The 24416-nt window shown below is 38.9% G+C and overlaps 1 protein-coding gene across 2 annotated transcripts in view; it reads right to left on the reverse strand.

Annotated features, from left to right (window-relative positions):
• The window catches only part of LOC146324268 (carboxyl-terminal PDZ ligand of neuronal nitric oxide synthase protein-like), a 286524-nt gene that overhangs the window by 153898 nt on the left and 108210 nt on the right, over nucleotides 1-24416 (reverse strand). For both annotated transcript variants that reach the window (XM_084723578.1, XM_084723576.1), the window contains exon 4: nucleotides 20325-20383. In XM_084723578.1, coding sequence (XP_084579704.1) covers nucleotides 20325-20383 — 59 coding nt within the window. The remainder of the gene's footprint in view (nucleotides 1-20324; nucleotides 20384-24416) is intronic.

The following is a 24416-nucleotide window of genomic DNA, read 5'->3' on the forward strand; positions in this document are numbered from 1 at the left end:
ATCTACCCAGGAGAATGTGGTCTGTCTCCTAATACAGACACACACACCAAGGTCATGCTTACATACTTAAACACACACCAACAGACACACACACATGCGCACACACACAATGCCCAGAGGCAGTGGGAAGCAGTGAGTGGGCAGAGGGAAGGAAAACAAGAACTGAACCGGCTTCATCTTCATTTACATTCAATTGAGAGAGGTTTAGAGCAGCAGCTGCAGCGGCTTGGATCGGTGTGGAAGAAATAAATAAATGCAGACACACAAACTGAGGCACTTACATTCTCTGGAAATGTAATCTCTTTAAGTGTTAGCAATGGTAATAACACAGCGGCATACCCTCTGATTCCATTTAATCCATCTGTGGACTGAGATGATCAATACACTGAACGAGTCCAAAATATACCGAACTGCTTCCCCTGCATGAGTTAAATTTGTAGGCTGAAGCATGAAAAACAAAAAGTAAAATGACTGCAAGGACCAGCAACACCTTTCTGGATTCGTTCGGTTTTAATTTGGGTTGAAGAGGACAGTCAGTTCAATAATCGTGGCAGCTGTACGGCCGTTTCCTTCACTTACTGCCGTTTTCTTTGAGCCGCACACGAGCCCATGAGTAACCGTTAAAGGTCATTTTAGACACAATTACAGCCCCGTAGAACTAATGTGCTGCCATTTTGCTGCCAGATTCGGCTCTCTAAACAACTAATCTACTGTTACATTTCCATTTCAGGGTGATCGGTGTTACGGAAGCTATGAACAAAAGGTAAAATGTCATGGAGGCCCATTTTTGATTGTGCTGAGGAAACATTTGAGAAACGTTCTCAAAATAATGACTTGGTTGACATTTTGAGGTAGCTTCTCATTATTTTTTGATACAAAATCATTCTTTTGTTTTAAGTTATTAATTTGACCTAACAAGTCATTATTTTGAGATAACAGATTATTTTGGGATAGCAGTCATTATTTTTTGATAGCAAGTCATTATTTTGAGATACTAAATTATTTTGAGATAATAGTCATTATTTTGAGATACTAAATAAATTATTTTGAGATAATAGTCATTATTTTGAGATATTAAATAAATAATCTTGAGATAATACTCATTATTCTGAGTTACTAGTCAGTATTTTGAGATAAGTCATTATTTTGCAATAATAAGTCAGCATCTTTTGATAATAAGTCATTATTTCGAGATTCAATAAAGCTTATTTGTAGTATTGCAGAGTATAAACCAACTTTCTACAAAAGTATGACTTGGTAATTATTTGGGGATAATAAGTCATTATTAAATTACTTAACAGCATCTTTTACTTTTCATCACTTTGGCAGATATGGACTTCCATAAGCTGGTGAGTGGGAAGATTTGTGTTTCTTTTCTTAAGTTTTGTTATTTTCATGCTATCTGAAGGCTTAAGAAATCATGTGTAAAGATAAATAAATAAAGCTTGACTAAATAACTAAGGAAAGTTCTGGAAATTAAAACAAAATCTGTATGCAGAAGAGTCTTGGACAGAGTTTGAATAGTGAAGGTGTCTTGTCCTTTGAATTGTATGAATGCAGGAGTCAGAAATCCAAAGACCTTCATTATCATGGAAATTACAGCAACAGGTCTTCAGTGGCATCTGTTTCCTGGGGACAGAAATGACGAACGTTGGCCTAGTCAGGTGTTTCACAAGTCCTTATGGCAAAATTAAAAACGTCAGTCACGGCAAGAGTTGGAGGATAATACAGGACCCCAAACTGGCTTCAGAGGAATAACCTGGTGCTGTGCAGATGGCTTATTTGAGGGCTGCTTCTTTTCTAACTTCTCCTTTATGAATCACACTGGGAGGAGAAGGAGGCCGGCCGAGCTGTGGGGGACGCTGTTATGCGTTGAGACTGTCAATGATTAAATCTGGCTCATGTGGTTTTTTTTCCTCGGTATCTGGACGGTGCCCAGCACTGTAATAATGCAGAGAACCACAGGGTCCCTCTGATCTGGGTGTGGGAAGAGACTCGGCTGGCTGTGCAAAACTTTATTTTCCCGGACATCACAGTAACCATTAAGAACTTTCTACTGGGTCCATTGGTTTCAGTCCAAGAATCCAGATTACACGGAAATAACAAACTGAAGAAATCCTGGTTTCACTTGGAACAAATTTACAGATAATGAGCAGTGAAATACTTCTGCAAGGTGCTACTTTTCTAACAAATTGGTACCCAACTCCTCTTTGTCGGTGAAGATCATTTGTGACATTTTCTTTCGCCAAATGCTGATTGTTTTTTACCAACAGTCACAGTCTGTGTCTGACAAAGCTTCTTCTTTACCATATTGTGAACTTAGAATTTAATCTCCACAATTTTATGTGAGTGTCTGAGAATTTTAGAGGCAACCTTCAATTCAGTTTCCCAAATGGAACAAAAGAGTAGCATTCATAGTATGTACGCTGCTTCCTGTTAACAATCCCACAGTGCAATGTGTCACATGGTATAGGTGCTAAAGATCAAATTTAATTGTCCAAAATCTCAGTTATCTGCTCATTGTAGGTCTGGGCAATATGGCTTATGAATAATACCCTGATATTTTTATTTAAGGTAGATAAAGTGGTAGATAAACAAATAATAAAAATACTGTACGTATGTATAGTATGTCAGATGTGCCCACTGTGAGCACTGGCTGCCCACAAGGCTGTTGTCTTTCCCCCGTGCTATTCTCGCTCTTCACAAATGAATTTATGGTCAGTGACACACATTTTAAGTTTTTCAAGTACGCGGATGATGTTGCCTTAGTTGACCTTCAGAAATCAGATTCTTTAGGTGAAGCAGCGTATTTTGCTCACACTCAGACCCCTCCATGCATGGCGTCACATTAGATGTCTGGAAATTAAAGTGGCCAAAACAAAATAAATAATTATTTTGCATGAAGGCAGAACCAGTTTCACTTGATGGTCAACACGCTGAAACTGTAGAAAACTTTAAATACCTCGGTGCAGTTTTAGACTCCCAGCTGAGCTTCTCTGAAAACATCTCTAAGAGATGCTCACAGCGACTTTATCTTCTCAGGAAACTCTGTGGCCTCTGAGACAGTCAGCAGATTTTGGAGCTTGTTTACAAAACTATTGTGGAAACTGTTTTAACCTTTCATCTTCCTGCTTGGTACGGTCACCTTAATTGTAGATTTAAGAATAAACTTCTAGGATTGTGTCAGTGGCAAGTAAGATAACTGGCAAGCCCCAGAAGCCTTTGATCCAACTTTTTGCAGAGAGGACGAGGAAGAAGGCGAGGAGCATCCTGTCAGATCGCTCCCATCCTCTCTCCAGCCAGTTTGAGCCTTTAAGCTCTGGGAGGCACTACAGAGTCCTAACTCTAACAAAAATTGCTCCTAGTGTTTAATCGTTAGTGTTTATTATGTACTTAATCTTATCTATGAACTTTTGAACGTTTTTTACTAATGGTTTCATCCTGTTTTTGGTGAGCTGAAGACAAATTTCCAGCATGGAGGACAATAAAGATTTGGTCTGTTCTATTCTATTTACCATGTGCTCAGAATACTAGTCTCCACCTCCTCAAAGCCAGTCCAGCTGGAGTGATGAAATGTATAAGACCCCTCACTCATGGTGTGAACTAACACATCTCTAAACCAGAAAAATCACAATTATTAATATAAACCACCATTTTCTGAACAAACATGTCACAAACACCAACAGAAAGTAACAACTGTACATTAAAAACGCCAACCAAATGTCACATTTGTCTTTTGTAAAATAAAATAGTTAACTTAAACACAGCAATGCATCACGGGCTTTATCCAAATGAGGGTTGTGTCTCAGCATTGTATCTGCAGCACATGTGAACCTCACAAATTTTCACCACTTCAGTTTCAGCCTCATGCAACCATAATGATAATAAAATAACCCAAACCATTCAGACGCATTTGACCATTTTGGTAAGGCCCCTTTCATATGTACTCCTGTGCAGTTGTATTATAAACAAGTTGGTTTAACCAAATGTATTGTTGAAACTGAACAAATAATATCACTGACTTAATGACTTTATGAGCAGTTGAAATGTTTTATGTAACATACACATTGGTTAAACTGTCACAGTGTAGAACTTACACTGTTCAGAGTTTGTGTTGTTGACACTGGCCTACTTTTTTCCACCTAGAAAATCCACAGGAAAGGAAAGAATTGGATTGATACAATTGATCAATAGAATCCGATCAGTTCCCATCCCTGATAATTAGTTGCAAACCTAATTCCTAAACAGATTTAGTGATGTTTACATCATCAACCAAATCCTTAGAGGACCACTACAGTTCCTGTTATAGCAGACACGTTAAAAAGGTCTCTTCATCCAGATACCTTAAGACACATTTTCTCACCATGTCGCTGAAAGAGTTTTGGTTTTATCTGCTGAGGTTCTGAGATATCTGATTCCTGCTGTGGACTCCAATACAATTGAGGTCCATGTCATTTATACTGTGGTGCCACAAGTATTTCAAACAAGACCACTGAACGAAAAGCTAAAAATAAATTGTCTTTCCAAAAACCTCAGACCTGTGTGTTTTCTCTTCTTCTGACAGCAGAACTTGTCCCCATGAAAAGAGTTTATAGTGACTCTGTAGACTGTCTAGACTAACCAGGAAATGCTGCTGAATTTTGAGATAAATAAATTAAATCATCTTCACTTGCATTACATAATTGAGTTGTGAAAGAAACTTCACACGTAAATAACTTAAAAACTGCACAAAAAACCAAAACCATGTGACCACTTATTCTATAATTTGAGTGAACTGACCCTTTAAATGTAACCAGCTACATTTTCAAGCAGAGTTTCTTTCCAAAGAAAATGGTTCTTTCTACTTCTTCTCTCATCTATGAGTTCTTCCCCTTTGGGGCAGTGAGCACACTATCAAATTTGACTGGACAGTCCATTAGCTCTGAGCACAGAGGAATCGGCTGCTGCTCAGACAGAGATTGTGTAGGACTGAATGAGGTTGGGAGAAACTTTATGGGCTTTCGTGTGTGTGTGTGTGTGTGTGTGTGTGTTGGCTGTATGTGTGCACAATGAGTGTGCGATATGTAATCAGCATGGCATGAGAACACAGAAATATCAAAGCGAAATGTGTGATGTGTGTAGGCTCCATATCAGAGCTTGTTTCTCATATCGCATAATCAGGGTGTTTCTAGGACACACAAACAGGAGATTGACTTTAATTGGGGGGGTGTGAACTTCTTACTGGAGGGGTTTTGAAGTGAGAACGAAGGGGCAGAGCCAAACACTTCTAACGCAAACTGTTGGGTGGGAGTCGGCGAGGGCGGGCTGCTTCTAAGAGGATGACAGCAATTACCAGAGTTGAAGTCCGGAGAGGTTATAAGCTGAGACAGGCAGTGCGATACAATACAATACTGCAACAAACACACACTCTGACTGATGCACATGGACACATACGGCTCTCATGCGATGTACGTACATGAAACTGTTGGGTGCAGTCATGTCGTAATGGTGATAAACTGACAAACCTTGTACACAGTCTGCAGTAGATGATGTGAGACATAATATTACAGTTATATCCTGAACTACAGTGGGCTTTTAAAGAATAATACTAATGTAGATTCAATAAAGATATCTGCAAGTTATTTTAAAATCTGAGAGCAATGTGTATATGCTGATATTAAAGTTCCAGTGTCTAAGATTTAGGGGGCAGAAAAGTATGTTTTTATTAGTGTACAATTTACTGAAAATCTACTGAAAATAAGGAATTGCTGTTGTTGAATCTTCTGTAGAGTCTGTCATCACGTTTCTACAGTAGTCCTGAACACACAAACCAAACACTGGCTCTACACAGGGCACTTCCGCATCCAGAAGTTTTGTGTCCACCGTAGTTTCTCCTACACACTTGGAAGAGGAGGGTGAGTTGCAAAATGCAAGTTCGCTGCTAGATGCTAGGGTGGGGCCACATGTTTTACGATTATTTTGGGGCATTTTACCTTTATTTGATAGGGATAGCTGAAGCTATGACAAGAAAGGGGACAACACATGAGTCGAAGAGTCGAACCGGCGACCGCTGCAGAGGACTGATCGCCTCAACACATGGGACGCACACTCTGAGCTACAGGGGTGCAACAGATGGGGCCATATCTTAACATTTTCCAACTGCCCATCGTCAGCCCATAACCAGTGTTTGCCCATATATTTGTCCCACTTTCCCATCTCCTCCCTTCGAGTCTAAGCTGGGAGATGTGCGGTCAGTGATTTTGCTCAATTTTGCGACTTCCAATAAACAAAATAAACTCACCAAGTGTCAAGAAGTAAAACAACTTTACACCTAATTTCCTTATTAAACAGCTGCACACCTTCAGAATCCAAGTTTCTCTCTTTTAACAAACTAAGCCTGGAGGAGTTTGAAGGGGTTTAACTGCCTCATTAACTCATCATAAAACACAACTCCTTCAAACTCGACAGAAAAACAATGTAAAACTCACCCACACCGTCTTTGTTAGTCTTTCTATTCTTCCAACATTCTCCAACTCTGGTTTGGTTAAAATAAATCTATAATTCAGCACATTAGATAAAAAACCAGTCTGGCTCTACAGGCTGTTTTCCTCTTACTCCTCCTCCAGCTTGCTGCACTTGTCTTCCAGCTCAGTGGGCGTGTACGGCGCTTCTGAATGAAAGTGTGTCACTGAGCAGCAGCTTTCACTTTGCCTACCATTAAATAAAATGACAAAAATCATCCAAAAAAACAACCGCAATGGGCTCACCCAATCACAGATAGCTAACATATTTGTCCAATTGCCTAACCCTACAAGATGCCACCAAACCATCCCTTAAATTGCTTTTCTTGAAGAATTTTGACCACAATCTGTACTGTGTGGAGCTGTCCAACTGAAAAATAAAGGTCAGTGTCAGGATAACTATGTAATAGACTCCACCAACATCTTATAATAAATAATATACCTGTAAACAATGATTTATCCGTAATTATTTTTCATTTTAGTTAACAAAGCAAGGCTGGTGGACGTCTGCGATCTTTGAGTCTTGTTCTAGTTCTACACGTTATTATTCTTCTCTTTAAGTGGAGAAAATATTTAACTGGTTTCACTGCCCAATTTCAAAGTGAAGCACGACATTATGAGTAAGGTTTAATCTCTCGCCTTTATGGAAGTACCTGCTGTGATCCGATGAAAAAGGCTTATGACTTTATCAAGGGGTAGGTAATAGATTAAAGACATTTTCAAAAGGATCTTAAACTCAGCCCAATTTGGCAAAGTATGGGAAAATCAGTGGATGAAGTATTTTGCTTAAGAAAAAGGTTATAGAGTAGCTGTGTAGCTAATTTCACAAACATCCAACAGCTTGGATCTGTCAGTTTTTTTAGCATCAAGTGTAAAATGATGATATCACAGGTGTATTTGAAGTAATTAAAGTTGTATTCTGGACCTCTAACAAGCGTCTTTCATCATCCGCAGCTATGATTACCCACCGCTTGCATGTGCCTTCTGTTCATCATGGGACTGAGTGAGTTATGAAACACCAGGGAGTGAGGAAATATTTTGCACATTCACTCACCAAATGAATCCACCAAGGCTGTTTCATGTCTTAATGTAACAAATAACCCTGAGCGCTCACATGGCAGGATTGTAATCTTGATTTTTTTTGGAGACTGTTGAACAAAAGCCCCAAGATCAGAGGGAAATCTGCGTTCGGTAAGTGCTCGGGAATCCGTGTTCAATTGCTATTGTGTGACCTCTCAGAAAGCTTGCAGATAACTCACAGACACTTGAAAGAACTCAAGCAGGTTCAATATCACATCATGTTGTGGATGGTCCAGGGAGCCATGCAACAGGCTAAAAAGTTGTGAATCTACGTAAAACTTAAATAAAAACACAATGCAATGATGTGAAAATGCTTTTTGACCTATATTCAATTAAATAAAGCTCAAAGTAAAATATTTAATCCTCAAACTGATAAACTTTACTGATTTTTTTTTTTCTAAATCCAACCATTTTTTTTGTCCATTTATATGGTTATTAATTCCACATATTTATTGTGTCTCTTGCTATTTTTCTTTGCCAACAATGACAGATAAAGAGGATACTAAAAATATCTGACTATAAAGAAAGATTTCAGCCATAAGTCTTATGATAGCTGAGATCTTAAGAAATGTCTGAAATGACTGATCAAGTCATATAACAATATAAGCATTCCTAAGTTTATAACCTTTAAAATTGGCAATGCTGTGTGAGGGAGGACCTTTTCTTACTAAGCAGAGATCAAACAGGAGTCTACGTAAACATTTGGTTTCCACATGTGGACTTTTTCCAGACAAACTGCCCAGACTCATCACCTGACATTCTCTGAACTCCCTCTTCTTCTATCATCAAAGCAAAAATACAAAAATACCACTGCTATGTGGCACATCATTCATTGTGGATGAAATAACTATATTTTAATTTGATCTTTTATTTATGGATCTACTTCACAACAAAATTATTTTAGGTGAACAAGTCAACAGCTTGAGACCAGGCACAGTTTTGAGATTCTGAGACAGTCGCTTAGGTAGTTAAACAGCTTGTGAGCTTTCTAAATGATGTGGTATTAAGTTATTTAGTACTCTGGACATGTGGTGTTGTTTCACCCCTCCAAGGTCTGCAGCTCCCAGCCCTGCAGCTCCAGCTCTGAATTGGTGTGTGGCCTCAAGTAATAGTAGTGTGTGTATGTGAAAGTGTGTATGTGCTCTGGAGACAAATACAGATTTTGTGTGTGTGTGTGTGTGTGTGCGTGTTTCTTTTTTCAAATTGGATGACAGCCTTGTGTGTATGTGGATAGTTGTGTTTGCCTAGAACTTTTTGAGCGCGGCTAAATAAAGGTGTTCTGGCTGCCAGTATGATGTGTGTGGGTGGGTATATGTGCTTGATCCAGGGGATTGTGATACACTCCTGACTGAGCTGGTCTGCCGGTTTTGCCCCGAGGCTGCGGCTCTCTGGCAGGTGGAATGTAAAATGCACACACACACACACACACACACACACACACACACAGTCTGTGTGTGTGTTAAGAAACAGAACAGAGATGTACACCTGTAGATGAGTGAGCTCTGCTGCTGTTGTACTGTGCATGACCAGTGTTTACATGGATACCTCCTGCAGCAGCCAACACTTTGTTTGCATACTTGGTTTGTTCTTATGGGTTAGTGAGCATTGCACAAACTCGCTAGCATGCACAAATGGAGGAAAGCTGCATACTCATAACTATAGATTATAGACATTGTTAACAATAGTGACTTCTAAATGATTTTATATTGAATTTTCAGTTGCAGTGCCTTGCTATTTAATATGTAAATTAGCATTACAAAAAATACTATTTATTTTGTTTTGACGATGTGATATCCATTGAATATTGATTTCATGACTATGAGATGCCACAAAAGACACTAAAAAAGGATTTCACAGGTAAAATTGGCAGACTTGAAAGGTTTGGTGCTCTGCGGTCGATATGGTTCACTGGACTGGCGGCCAGGATGGCGTCCTTGTGTGCATGCAGGGAGACCAAACAACAAACGGAGACCTGCTTAGAGCTGTTACAATAACTGCATTACCATGGTCATGTGAAGAAATAAATGAGAATGTAATTCACTATTTAATATTTTAACAGGCAAAATAGGATTTAAACCAAAAAACCTGCAAATGAAATATCAATCCATCAACAAATAGCTCAAATTAGAAAGGGATTTACAAAAAACACAACAGTGAATAAGTACATAATTTAAAAATACATTAATGAATTCATGAATAAATTATTAAATTTAAAACAGTGCTTCAAAATGGAGTTCAAAAAGTAAATAACTGGATTAACAAACTAAATTAAAAGTATTGATTAATGAATACTTCAGTTGCAATTTTTCAAACTTCCTCTTTTTATTTGCCATTAAAATATCAAATAATTAATTACTTTTTAATTTGGTATATTCATTTATAGATTTTTAATTCCTATATGTATTGTGGCACTAACTAATAAATGATCTATTACTGTTTCTGTGACATTGCACTGCATTAAAAGTCGAGATGTCACATGACATGGGACAAGCAATCCAGCATTGACACTTTTCGTCGTGTTTCTTAAAATTGTGTTTATGTACTACCAATCTGAAACATGAAATACAATTTTCAGTTATTTTACACAACATAGTAAGGAAACATTTTCATTAATGCATCTGAGGGTCACAAAGTGTTCATTATGAATGTACCCGCAATTCGTTTTTTCCTATATTGTCCAATTGTAGCAACTGAAGCATGATCATTTTAGGGAGTTTAGAAAAATCATTGTCCAAAAATATATTAAAGGAAACCACTGACAAAGGTTTTTTAGGAGACAGAGTCCTCAGTCCTGGCGACTGCTCTTTTAAGGTTATTCCCCTGCTGCCTGGCTACAGTATGATCCAACTTTCTTTGTTCCCGTTGCAATGCAAGGTCCTGTTCAGCAAGGACTTTAGAACTTAGAAAATGTCCACAGAAGGACATTGTAATTGGATGGCATTGTGGCTCAATTAATCAAACATGTATCCCATTTAGAGGAACAGTCTCCCCATCTGTGGCTGTTCCCAGGTTGGTCTCTCCAGTCTGTCACAGTGACTCTCAGGCCCAGCTACACAATGATTCACCGACTAGTTCACTTTGTATCCAGGTTAGAAAACATCACTGCAAAGATCATTGGACAAAGTATTTTTAAAATAAAGCAGTTTTTTTACAGTATGTTTCACCTGACTGGGTAAATGAATACTTGCTGTGCAATATTCATTATATGTAACAAAAGAAAAACAAATAGATGCCAAGGCTTGATTTAAACATCCATTTCATATATTCGAATATCTGATGACTCGTGACCATCCAGGGTTTCTGCCGATGTATGCACGAATAAAAAGAAACTGATGATGTGTGAGCAGCCAAGGAGTCAAGGAGACACATTCTGTGACAACCTTTTCTGTGACAGACTTGATTTTTAATTGTTAAGAAATCATTTTCCTCACTCTAATGGAAAACATACAAAAGAGATGAGTGTATGGTGGTGTACTTCATCTCTAGAGATGCCACTCACTCAGGTTGTGAGTCAGGCTCTATTCAAAAAACTATTTTCCAGGGCATTCTCAGTGATAAGAAGTGTAATGTGTTTCTTTACTGACAGTTTAATTGTAAAAACAAAGTAGGTGACCCAGTGAAGCAGCCACAGAATCCCAGATACTGGTGTGATTCATATGTACAGCCTAGGGTTGGCTGGTATAAAGGTATTACAGTAAACCAGCATATTAAGAAGTCTCAGTGGTCTAATTTTTAATACCATCATAAATTCACAAGTTCCTCTTTATATTTAACTGATATGGAGATGCTGTATTGAGGTGATGTATTGTTGTGTGCCGCATACACAACCAGAGGGCAGCCTGATGAACAAGACAGCACAGCTGAGCTGTGAAACATGGCGTCCGGGGGATAAAGTTAAAGCAGGCATGTCCAAACTATTCCACAAAGGGCCGAGAGGATGCAAGTTTTCGCCCCAACCAAATAACAGCACACCCAACTCGACTAATCAGCTATTTAAAGACTGAAATCAGTTGATTAAAGTCTGGGTCTGGTGTGCTCCCGCTTGGTAGGAACGAAAACCCGCAGCCACATGGCCCTTCATGGAATAGTTTGGACATGGCAGAGTTAAAGGACTAGTAGAAGACTGATGCAGACTGAGTTGCATATCATAGTGAGTGTGTAACTTCAGCGAGCATTAGAGAGGCTGAGGGGTGCACCTATTGCTGCTTATGGTGGCAGAGAGTGACGGTGAATGCATGCTGAGCAGAAAGAAAGGTTAGAAGTGAAGTTGTCAGTGTGGCAGTGAATGTACAGTTCACCTTTGAGTCTGTCAGTGAATAAAGGCTCTCAGACCAAAGCAAAGCTCCTCAGTGTGTGTTGTTTCCCAACTGTGAGAATACTGCTGCTATGCCGATCAGTTCTGCCTGTGTTGAGGTGTTGAGAATTGCAATATGTGCAGTAGAGTCGAATTAAGCCATTTTACACGTTTTACACAAATTCTGTCATGATACCGTCTGCCAAGGTAAAATGTCAGGAAGGTATAAAGATATGAAAAAATACATACTGCCCAAGCCTTGTACAGGCTTTATATCTCAGTGCTTTCTGAATCTTAGCAGGCAACTGTTCTGAATTCTTCTTACTGCAACTACCTTATGTTTCTCTTTCTCCATCTTTCTCCTTCAAAGGTCTTCAGCATTATTTAAAAGAAAACACTCTAAAAGCAAATTGGATGCTGGAAAACAAAGAGTGACCTTTACTTTGTTCGAGAATCAGATGTTCAGCCGTGAACCATATTTGAATAATTTCTATAATCAGAGAGCTACTACTGCACTAGTAGAGGCTTGTTAAGAAAATGCACAGCTTAAAATAGTTCTGCACGTAATGGACAAAGAAATGTTCTTTGGACATTACCAGTAATATTCAAAATTGCTGTTGTTTTGTATGATTAAGCAGTAATCTGCTGCAAATTGCTTTAATCGTGCACCACTGGCAGGGTCATGCCTATTCACAGGTTGCACGTGGCTGCAAAGTAACCTAATTTACCCGTGCATTCAAACAAAGCCCTAATCCAAAGGATACATGATGCTCCTGTTCAAACTGAAGAGCAGCTGTGTGCATCACTGACAACGAAAGAGCACGAGAGCTCAGACATGCAGCAGCGTTGCATCCCTCTCTGCCATGCAACATTAAAGGCGCTTCCAGACAGAAAACACTTGTCGTCGCGGCTGCCGCCTGGTGACATCTGTCTTTTGTATTTTCAATCATCAGCAGCAGCAGGGTGCAAGTCTGCCACCATGGCTCTGATCATAGCAGCCTGCAGGCCTCTGTTATCCATCTAATACAGTATAGAGCTCACCACATAGCTAAATAGAGTAGAGTGTAGCTTTAAATGGAGGAAATGGTCAGCATCATTACACAATTAATATAGTAACTATCATAAACACTGTTTACTGCCTCAGACTATCCTCAGACTGTGAAGCTGATGTTGCTCCAGTACCATTCCTCTTTACTGATCTGTGTGTCCTCTGCAGGTAAGGACGTGCATCATTCAGGGAATTCAGTAGAGCAACCTTTTCATTTGGGATGTCTGCAAACGAGAGCGAGATGACTTTTTTGGAGGATTAAGATAAACAGAGATAAACTGTTTAGCTGTAAAATCAGCTAAAATCAGCTCCACAGTTTGCGTGGTTTCCGGGGCCACATGACAAGCTGTGGCGGCAAGTTGAAAAAGATGAATCATCACAGTGACGGCAGCACGAAAGAGCCATGCAAGTTCACAAGATCAGCAGTCGTCCTCCCTCTCTCCCATTTTTCTGCCACTGTGTTCGGACTGGTAACAATGGAGGCAGTGGCAGGAAAACTACTCACTGTCTGAAAGACCTTTAAGTTTGGAAAAAGTCATTTTAACACAACAGCTTACAAATGTCAAAACCTTTGACTTGGGGAGACAGACATTACATCATTTTAAAGCTTCGCAAGGTAAAAAGTTTGGGAACCACTGATTCAGAGGCCTATTTTAGTATCGACAAAGCACAGGCAGACTGTCTGAGATGATCACTTGTCATCTAAATTGAGTACTTTGTCATTATGTCGGTCCATTGTGTGCTTTGTGCCTACACTGTGCTCCAGCACTGATGAGTGTTTGATTCATTCATATTATGTCACTTCTACAGAATGGAGCTGTTTATAATGGTGTTGCCCGGGGTCCTTATGGTAATTCTCAGTATTTTGAATTGTGCAAAACAATAGTGAAGCCTACGAGTCCAAAAAGAGGACTTCACTTATACTGGTCATTATTGGCCCTTCTCATCTTGGAGTGTTTGTCACTCAAGAGGATCACACTAGCTTGCAACGTGACATCATGGCCATTCGAGAGCCGCCACAGTTCTCTTCATCACTGTCATCTTCAGTATAATTTTCTTTTACGAGACATATTTTGATGTGAGCAATCATGCTTTGTTCTACTTGAGTTGTCTTTTTATTTCTTTTAATTTAATTAAACTTTGGTTTACTTTAAGCTGAATCAACACAGTACTGAATTAAGCCCTTTTTAACTCTTAATTGTTCAACCATTCATTTTCCAATCATTGCAAATTCTCACCAGTCTGGCTTTTGGTATGACGGTCAGTTTGAGGAAAGCGGCAGCGCCTGATTAATTGGTGGAACAATTAAGGATTCAACTATTGGACGGCTGAAAGGACTTCTGGCATGTCAGAAATTCTGGTTGGCTGTCTTGCAGTTGGAAAAGTTTCACGCTCCGATGCCCCAGATAGCTTCTGTCAAAAGTTATGTTATTAACTGTGATGAACTTGTGTTAATATTACTGGAGTACGATTTTCTGTGTGTACTCTTGCCTGAGGTTGTGCTGTGATATGAATAAAGCTATATTTCGCTGCAAAACAGACATAAGTTCAAAGCAGAACTGCATAAAGTAGTCCCCTGTCTCACTTGCAAGTTAGTCAGACATGCTTTTCACTTGTCTATTTCTAGTCTACATCCAACAAATATTTTAAGTGATCTGGTGACCTGTGGGGCACATTTTTTTTCCCGGGATGGCAAAGTCAAGACCTGTGGAGATGACTCTCTTTGGGAAGTTTCACACACAGAACAAGAGAAATGGTCGTGTAGATGAGGAGCATAGATATGAAACTGTAGATAAGATGTTTCTTAATAACTTGACATTCTTATCTATGATGAGGAGACCACTAGTGATGATCACAGCAGCCTCTCCGAAGGTTAGACAATATCATCATATTTCTGATGAAGTTTGAAGCTGTTATTTTTATGTTATATATATTCATATATTTAGGTATACTTAAAACTGTTAACAATTAATATGTTGCTCAATTTCAAATTTGTCTTAGCAATTATAAAAAAAGCTGTTCTTTCATCTCAGTGACCATAATTTTGTGCTTCTTGATTTTACAAAGTATCTGTTCAGGCACTGGTACCATTTTAAATGTATCCTTATAGCATCGCTGTCAAAATGCACAATGCACAAGGTTTAAATGGGATACATTTAAAGTGTCAATCCAGTCTAATTAAATTTTTCATTTGGTTCAGTTCAATGTCTTTGGTTTTTAATGTGATGCCTTATGCTAAGGACTTTGTCATTTAGTGATCTGCGTGATCATTGCTTTCAGCAGTGGTGATATTCAGATGGGAGGTGAAGTCAGACAGTTACATCTACATCAACAGCGCCCTCAGCGTCGCCTTCTTTGACAGATTTGACATTGTTCGAGCAGGTGGCGATGACAGTATAAATGCTTTAACAGCTATGGTGCGGCATGGGACTGTATGTTGAAAAGTTGTCAGACGTCTTCTGGTTTGCTTGTTTATGTCCATGAGGACTGCTTTATAGGACAGTATATAAATCATTCAAGTGTGTACTGCACTGACTGTGTGAGAGAATTATGTATGAGTGGGAAGTTGTTTCTGTCTGTTTCTGAGAAGCACTTCTTGCATATTCTAGTGCATATGTGAATGTTTTCACACATATACTTTAATGTTCTTCACAGTTTTAGACCCTCAGAGTTATCATTGGGTTACGTCAGACTTACTATTGTGGGATTTGGTGGAATATCACCACAAGCGTCCTCAGACATGTTTACAAGTAAATGTGTAAATGCGATTGAGTGTGATCGCTGCCGTGTCACCCCTGCCAGCCGGCGCTGATGTTGCATATGGGGTGGTGGACAGCCTCGGTGGCTGCGAGCCAGGAGCCCCAGCTTGTGAGCAGCTGAAGATGAAAAGGAACCCACTGAAGAAATAAAAGGCGCTCAGCTAAATCCTCCCAAATGATTTCGACACGCGGCGTCCAGCCCGCTGTGAATCTAGAAAAACACACACAGGAGCTTTTAAAACAGTCGAGGGTCTTTGATGTGCATTTTGCTCCCCGCTTTTGAAAAGCAAGATGTGAATATTTATCACTTGAGCTTATGGAGAGCATTAATTCAAACGAATCACCAAAAGGTTACATTCACACTACGTTTTCTCACATGGGGATTCCGAGTGGCCCTCTAATTTACACTTTAATGATATAACGGTGATGCACATGCTAAATCTTTCCCACATTTACATTTACAGACTAATCTCTTCTCCTTCGTAACTAGACAGCACCCTGCACGGAGTCACTTTTCAAATAAAATTCAGATACACAATGCCCAAGCTGAGAGATACAAACTGCACTCCTTGCATATTGATAACAAATTAACTTCCAGTGTATCACAACTCTGATAGAAGCCAAGGACAGCGATATGACTGTACTGCCTCAACTGTTTGGTTATGAACTGACCTGTGGGAAACTCAGAGCTGGAGCATAACATGTATTCATGTAAGAATGTGGCCCATTATTAATTCAATTTAATCAGTCAAGGCCGCCAGAGGACACACTGACTGATAATAGAACAAGGTCAAGAGACTGCTGCTCTCATCTGGTATGAGTCAGGGTTTTCCGCAGCTGTTCACAGCAGTGGTGGGCAACTTCTACTGTATTAACACCTGCTTCTGGTAGGGCTGGGTACTGATACCCTGCTGTGTTTCGAAATTGGCTCCAAAAACTTCCTCACAGCCAGGTTTATCTAACATTAACACAAACACTCACGTGCCAAGTATGCATGTCGAGACAATACACAAATCCCTCATTGTGTTTCCACTGACAGCGTTTTCTCGCTCAGCCACAGCTGATATATACGTCCTTGTATTTCCATCTCCTGTAGGCTTATTGCTGTGATAAAACGCCATCAAGAAACCTACACGTGACTGTCAGGATGTATCCCTTTCATGTGGCTCAGTAAAGAAACAATGCAACCAATAACTCTTTCAAAGCATATTCAATTTTTGTGAGGAACTTTGTCCTAATATTTTTTCCATTTGCTACAGTGCAGCAGTAAATGTTGCCAGGTCTGCCTGTGTCGGCCAGTCTCTACTGCCAGGCCATCATCACTGAGTCTGTGCGAAGTTAATGTATGTGAATCATTGTGTTTTCATTAACTTAGAGCGAGCAGTTCATAAATTATTCACAAAGGGTGTGGGTCATCTTTCATGGAAGTCACCATGTTGCACTGCAATGTTTCCATAGTAGCCCAGAACGGACAATACAATACAGCCAGTATTTTGAAATATCTTGCAGTTGAGTAAACTTTCATGGCAAGTCACTGCTACAGATTTTTGAGTTTTGAAAGTTTTGAAAAAAGTTTTGCCAACCACTAATGTTACATATAATTAACTTTTCTACCTTAGATTCACTTTAATATTTGAGTTTTAGAAAGCAAAAAACTAGTAGCTTCATAAAATTAATGAGTATACTTGTTTAAAGTGAATAATGTATAGCATTTTCCAATTAAAACTACTTAATTTTCAGGCTCCCAAAGATTAATAAATAAGGTTCACAACTCACTAAGAAAAAATGTTGAAACAAAGGGTTTTGAGTTTCTAAAACTGAAAGATTCAAGTTTATTTAAGGAATAAAAGTAAATTATCTCAACTAAAGATTATAGGTGTGTTTAGTTCATTTCAAAACTTTGAGTTTGAGGTTGCATTTTTTTTTTACAGCATATCTATGTCACAAGTGTTACCAACATTTGAGGGATCATTACAAAATGTATGTTTTTATATGTATTCTATATTCTTTATATTATTTTCTGCATAAACAATGTTGGCTAATGTCAGATTTTTTTCACTCTGTAATATCAGCCCTAATAACAAGCCAAAAGATTGTAACCAGGAATCGGCAGTGACTCGGATCAATAATAGTATCAGCATTTTTAAAATACAAACAAAACCTAAGCCACTGACATCAGAAGAAATTTAAGCACTTAAATCAAAAAATTAAACTTTAAAGTAAGGTTGAGCGATGTTTATCGAATTAGCATTTGATGATGTCCACAGTGAAACACTGCGATGGATGATGACATTGTTGCTGGATCTAAAAGGGTTTTTGTTTCCACACCACCTCTGTAACTTACTAGTGAGATATGGAGACGTAGAGCAATGAACAGCAGCAATAATCTTTCCTTTTTTTCCCCTCTCCCTTATGTCAAAAATAGCACAAATCTATGGCAACTCTGAGGGGACACACTACCTTATATACAGACGGCTTTTAAATCACGATTTTATGATGGTAAAAGACTCAGTGGTCGATGACTGTCAACCATCACAATGAACAATGACATCGGTCAAATCCTACTTTAAAGTTCAGGTATAGAGAGCAGAGATGCTATTTCACACTGCAGAGGCCATCTCGTTAAATGAGTGAGGCTGTGTGGACAATAATTTTGTATCTAACCTGAAAAGAAAAGACAAGACGTCTTCAGGATCTGTCAGACTCAGCTCAGCAGATGACAGCGACTGATCGATGAGGCTTATCCATCGTACTCTGCTTTACGCGCCACCCCACCCCTCCCTCCTGCTACCCCAGCCTCCTCCTGTGGGGAAAACTGTGCACAAGGCTCAGGCGAGCGGGAGAAGCTAAGGAATCTCCAACTAAACAAAATCTCTCAGAATTTCTAAGCTCAGAGATGCTTACACAAACAGCCGGGCAAAATCCATCTTTCTGACAGAATCATTTCCAAACCCCGAAGCCCCAACTGGGTTCCTGGATGCACTTCTGAGCTGTGCCCGCCTGGGAGTACGAGTGTCAGTGTGTGTGTGTGTGTGTGTGTGTGTGTGTGTGAAGGGTAAGGAGAAAGAGAGGATCACAGAATATGAGCTGGGTGCATCTGTGGCTCTATTGAATATAAGTGTTCCTTACAAGTTATGTCGTGCATCCTTCACCTTCACCGGTTTGACCAAACTTCTATGTGACTACAAGTATGTGTGTGTCTGCGTGTGTATGTGTGTGTGTACTTGTGTGTCTGTAAGAAAAAGAGATTAATGGTGTGGACATCTTAAAGTATTCCTCTCATTTCTCAGACTCTCTCTGTATGAGACAGAGAGAGAGAGAGTCTGTCTGTGTGCGTGCATGCATGCGTGTGTGTGTGTGTACTGTGGTACGAGTTCAAATCAAAGGATTAAATCCCCTGCAGCAAATGGACTGAATGAACTGGACCTTCTAGTTACAGTCCAATAAGGTGGAGAGTAGACATGTCACACACACTCAATCTCTCACACACACACAAATCCTTGTAGTTCTATTACAATGAGGGCTCTGAGTTAATTACATTCATTCCGTTTTCCCTAACATCAGCACAAACCTTGTTACGTACCAAGCCACAACAAGTGCCAAAAACTGCAGTTCCCCGAAAGGCCACTTGAGGCTGGCTGCAAAAGTGAGTCAATTCCCATAGACTCCCATATTAAAATATTTAACTTAACAGCAGAAATAAACATGTTTACAGCCTGGTCTCTATGACTAATTTCTCTGTTCATGACAACTGGACTAGATATTATTAATATTTAAGTTCTCCCATCTCTCTCACATTAAAATAATAACAAAAAATGCAGTTTGATGATGTTGTGAAGTAGCATGTGATCTACACTGTTAAACAACCACTACGCCGGAAGAAAATCTGTTTCACATGATGTTACATTTTCTTCCTTACTCTCTTCCCCAGATGTTATAGCAAGGATACTGAATAACTGAGTATTTGTTTAAAATAATGGAGACGATGAGATGCTAAATGATGTTGCAAGATAGTTTGTATAAAAGTATTAAAAATTATTTTTATTTTTGTTAAAACTGGGATGATTACAATAACAGTTTATGGACTTGGTTTCCTCATCATTGCTTCGCTCATTTATTACATAATTAAAATTATTATATCAAAATACCTTTGTTGCATCTTCTGCTAAATTGGCTTTTCTGAAAATGCAATATTAAAAAGAACTGAAGGTTTTGTTCAGCCCTTGTCAGAAATTCATTTCTGACTCTACACATATTCATTTCACAGCTTTTTTCCCCCATGCTATCAGTTGTTCCCTCCTCTCCGATATACCGTATTTATACATCAATACTTCCTAATAACTCTTCCATGTTGCTGAAACCTTTGTGCTGCTCTGTTTTGGAGTCAGTAAAACTTATCATCAGCAAGCTACAATATCCTTCTCCCTCCAAAATGTCAAGCCCTGCAGTGACAGAGACAAAACATTCTCATTTCCTGTGCCACCACATTGTATTTAATCACGTTTGGATTAAAATTTGTTCAGAAAAAGCCCCAATGAGCCGTAAGGACTGAAGCCATTTCAAAAAGAATTAAAAACAAAAACAAATAGGTGGGCTAAAGAAATGAGATGTTATGTACAAAATAAACCTTGAGGGAAGCTCACCTGTAAATGGGATCCTGCATCACCAGCATCTTGCTCTCATCCCACGTCCACTCCTTCTTCTGTGGAAACAGACAAAAACAAACCGTTAATGCACGGAAAAATCAAGCTTTTTAAGCTGAAAAAGTACAAACATTAGAGGCCATTAAAAGAGCTGCTGACCTGGCAATATCCTTTTTGTGAAATATGACTGTAAATGTATAAATCAATTCTGCGGAAGGAGCATGAGGATGCAGAGACAGAGCATAGTGTATAATTATGATTTGCCATATTAATATGAGTGTGAATAGATGAACAAGGCAAGAAGGGTGGGGGGGTTCTGGGTGGCAGGAGGAGCAGATGAGGGCTGGGACGATACACAGAGCTACAGATTCAACAATATCACAATACCTGGGTGTCGATTCGATATGCCTTGCAATTCTTAAGTGTTGCAGTACTTCAAGTATTGCGATTTGATGTAGCAATTTATTTGTATTTGCTTTTTGAAGGCTAGTGCATTGGAAAAAGTAGAATCAATTAATCTTACAGACAATTTTAGAGACTGTATATCAAATTCCGAAAAAAACAACATCACTTATTCTGGATTTTGTTCAGTAGCATCATTGTTATAATGCATATCAGAGAAGTAAATAAAATAGCTTATGAAGTTAACTGCTACATTTAGTTGTTCCTGCTTATCATGTTAGAATAATACACAAGGTAATAGATGACATTTTAGGGCAAAATGAATAGAGGCCCTGCAAACTGCACACAGAGAATATTTTTCTCTGAAGTATCAATATAATTTATTGTCCCTCTTTTTTTTCTGTATTTACATGTACAGAATCAGTATACTTGTATGTTTATGCCACCATGTAGGATGGCATGTAAGCCAATAAAAAATTGTTCTCTCTTCCAAAAAAGCTTTTTAAACCAACAAATAAATACATTAAACACTATAATAGTATACATTTTTGTCCCTTGTATAATCAAGAGTGAACTGATTATGTCAATATGTGTAGATTGTATTCAAACATCTCAATTTTCTCCTTTTTCCTTTTGGCCATTTATTTGTATAAAATCAAGCCTCCAGTTTAATGTCACAATCAAAATGTCAACACATGAGCACACAGAAATTATTCATATTGATTTCCATCTTCACAGACCTTTGTTGACTCAATCATTCAATCAGTCCCATCTCCGGTCTTTCATTGGCTCAGACGCACTCAGAGATGTAAATAGATTGCTGACCGTCACACTTGACATTTCAGCTTTCTGGCCGGGGAGCCAAACGAGACAAGAGAACAGGTGGAGGTGAAACATCTTTCTATCGACCGGCCTTTCATTCCAGACAGCCAATTAATCTGACATTGAGCCTTCGATGATGGCTTTAATATTTACCTCATCACAACACAGGAGGGATGTTCATTCAAATCACTCCCATCTCATTTCTTCTTCATCTCTTTTCAGTCAAGAAAAGTTGAGATTTTCAGGGCTTCAGAACTTTGGACCTGATACTTAAACGGCCTGGGGAAAAGCCTACTTGGACCCAAAATGAATTACTCATGAACGGACAGAGCTGATCTTAACAGACCTGAGGATAATGGAGTTTCAGAGTGGGAAGATTCACAGTTCCTTATCTTTAACCGTTGTAAATTCCCATTTTGGTTCTTTCTTTTAATGACATTGTCAATGTTTCTCATCGTGGAATGTTTTGTTTATGTAATTACCGTTAGTTTTAATTAGTTCAACCTGGCGGATGGCCTAAACTACAATACCCATTAACCCCAGCTGCCATTTCGCTGGAGAGGAAGCCAGTCAGAGCCACCATAGAGCTGCAGTGAGTTCAAAAAGCTTGTTGCACTATAGATGACTTAGGGCCTGTGTCCACATAACATTTTCCGCAGCATTTCCTTTCACTGGCGCTGTTGCACGGTCAAGTATCACCCCATTAATGCTAATTATCTATTTGTTTGACTGTTTTCTTTTTTTCCTTTTTTTCAGTAAAGCAACAACAAGAAGATGCTTGCATATGGCTCTTCTTCATACACATGACACTGTGAGTCAAATCAAGCCAACACAGCATCTGGACTACCTGCTTGAAGGTGTGTCTCTGTGACCTGTTCTTGAGTCGAGTGGCTGTAAAATGCCAGGTAAACACATTTCATTATCTATGCATTCTTCACGATAAAATTCCCAACATTTTGTTATCTAAAACTTTTATTATGAAGCAGCTAAATCGGGAAAGGTCTGATTTTCATCAGCATTTCAACAGCGGTAACAAAATTTTAAACTTGGTGGTATTAATGAAATGCATCCAGAGAGTTGTAACTACTTGTTATTAGCTTCTGTTTTACACTTTTATAGCACTTTGTTGCTAATGAACCACCTGAGAGAGTTTTAATCAAAATCCAAGATGCAGCAGTACTGAAATTGCGAGTCATTTAGCACCGTCTCTGGACAAAATGAATAATTTGATTTCTGGGAGCAGCATCGCAAGAATAGCTTCTCCGACTTCGCAACCCATTTAAACCAAGATCTGCCCAAACATAAGCAAGAGAGCACCATCACTGGCGGCAGCAGCAGCAGATTTAAGGGAGAAATATGCAATATATTATTTACTGTGCTAAATGATAAAATTACCAAGATATGTCATCAGAGATCAGAGTGGCTACAGCCAGTATGTTTTCCTTTGAAACGTCCATTGCAGGCCAGAATAACAGTTTTTGTTTGCCCATTTCTAGTTGTCTAATGAGTTAAAATTCATGCAGAATGTTCGCTAAATGAATAAATGTCTGATTTTATTAAATTATTAACATCTTTTAGAAGGAGTACATGTTTAGATCGGTGAAACAGAGCAGAGTTACATGTTGTTGTGGTGGAGGTTGAGTTTGGCGACTGCCTGCCTCACTACCTGCTAGAGTGTGTTCAGGCTTAGCTTTACATTGGCAGCTGGGAGTTATAAATAGCTGATCAACATACAGCGCAGGACTTGCCGTCACTTGTCCTTGTCAAAATATTGTGTCACACTCGTCTTGTGCTCCTGTTCAGTGTCTCTGCATCTTGCAGGCTAACTGAACTGCTTAGAGTCCGGGGAGGAGGAAGCGGGGGGAAACAACTTACTTTAACTATTGATTGTATATTATGCGACTTGCAACTGTATTTAATATGACATTTATGGCTGTAATTCACTATTTGGACTGCGGTACTCATTTCTGAATGCTAGTCTTACATATTTCATTAAATGTCATGCTCAAAAAGCATCACATCAACTACTGAGTGGAGATTAAAGTTTGCTGATGTAGGATTTGGTATTTTAATAGGACTGTCATTAGCTGATGCAGACCATCAGCTGCTCTTCCTCAAGTCCACAACATAAAAGCATGACAACGGATGAGACACTTACAGACAAAACAACCAGGTTATTAAAATCATAAAGTATTCAGTCTGTAGTGATCTTTTCATTGATATCAGTTACTATTAATCAGATATAAACCCTTGCTGATGATGCAGAGATTCACCAGACTACACCAACATAAAAACAGCTATGAAACCAGATTCAAGAGTGGCACACGCAACCAGGCAGATCTGATACATAATCATCAGATAGGGAAATTCTGTGCTGTCACAGAATATTCTACATTTTATCAGAACGATGTGTCATCCACACAGACTACTGTTCAAACACAAAAGGACAGCAACAGGCACACACTTGCAAATCTGAACATTTATGTTGGTGTAATAAAGATGCCGTTCCTTAGAGTACCATTAAGACAACTCAATTAAGCCACGTTTTAATTAGACACTAATGTAAATCTGCGACGTACATCTGGCTGCAAGAACAAGTCAAGGTCAGTTCATCTTCCTTTGTTCCGTACATCCAAAAGAGAAATCCTACAAATCCAAATTTTCCATTTCTTTATATGGCAATTGCTTGAGTAGCTTAGTTAAGTACATTAATTAATTAATGCATTAATTCATTTAATCCAGTAATTGTGTTTCATGACTGTTTGGTGAAGTCAACTTCTCAACAGCTGCCATTCTTTAAACTGCAGCGCTAAAGTTATTTAGATTAGGCTTCTAATTAATCTTTTTTTTATTATTATTGATTAAACT

The sequence above is a fragment of the Lutjanus erythropterus genome, chromosome 7 (assembly GCF_056507025.1).
Source record: "Lutjanus erythropterus isolate fLutEry1 chromosome 7, fLutEry1.hap2, whole genome shotgun sequence".
NCBI lineage: Eukaryota > Metazoa > Chordata > Actinopteri > Lutjaniformes > Lutjanidae > Lutjanus > Lutjanus erythropterus.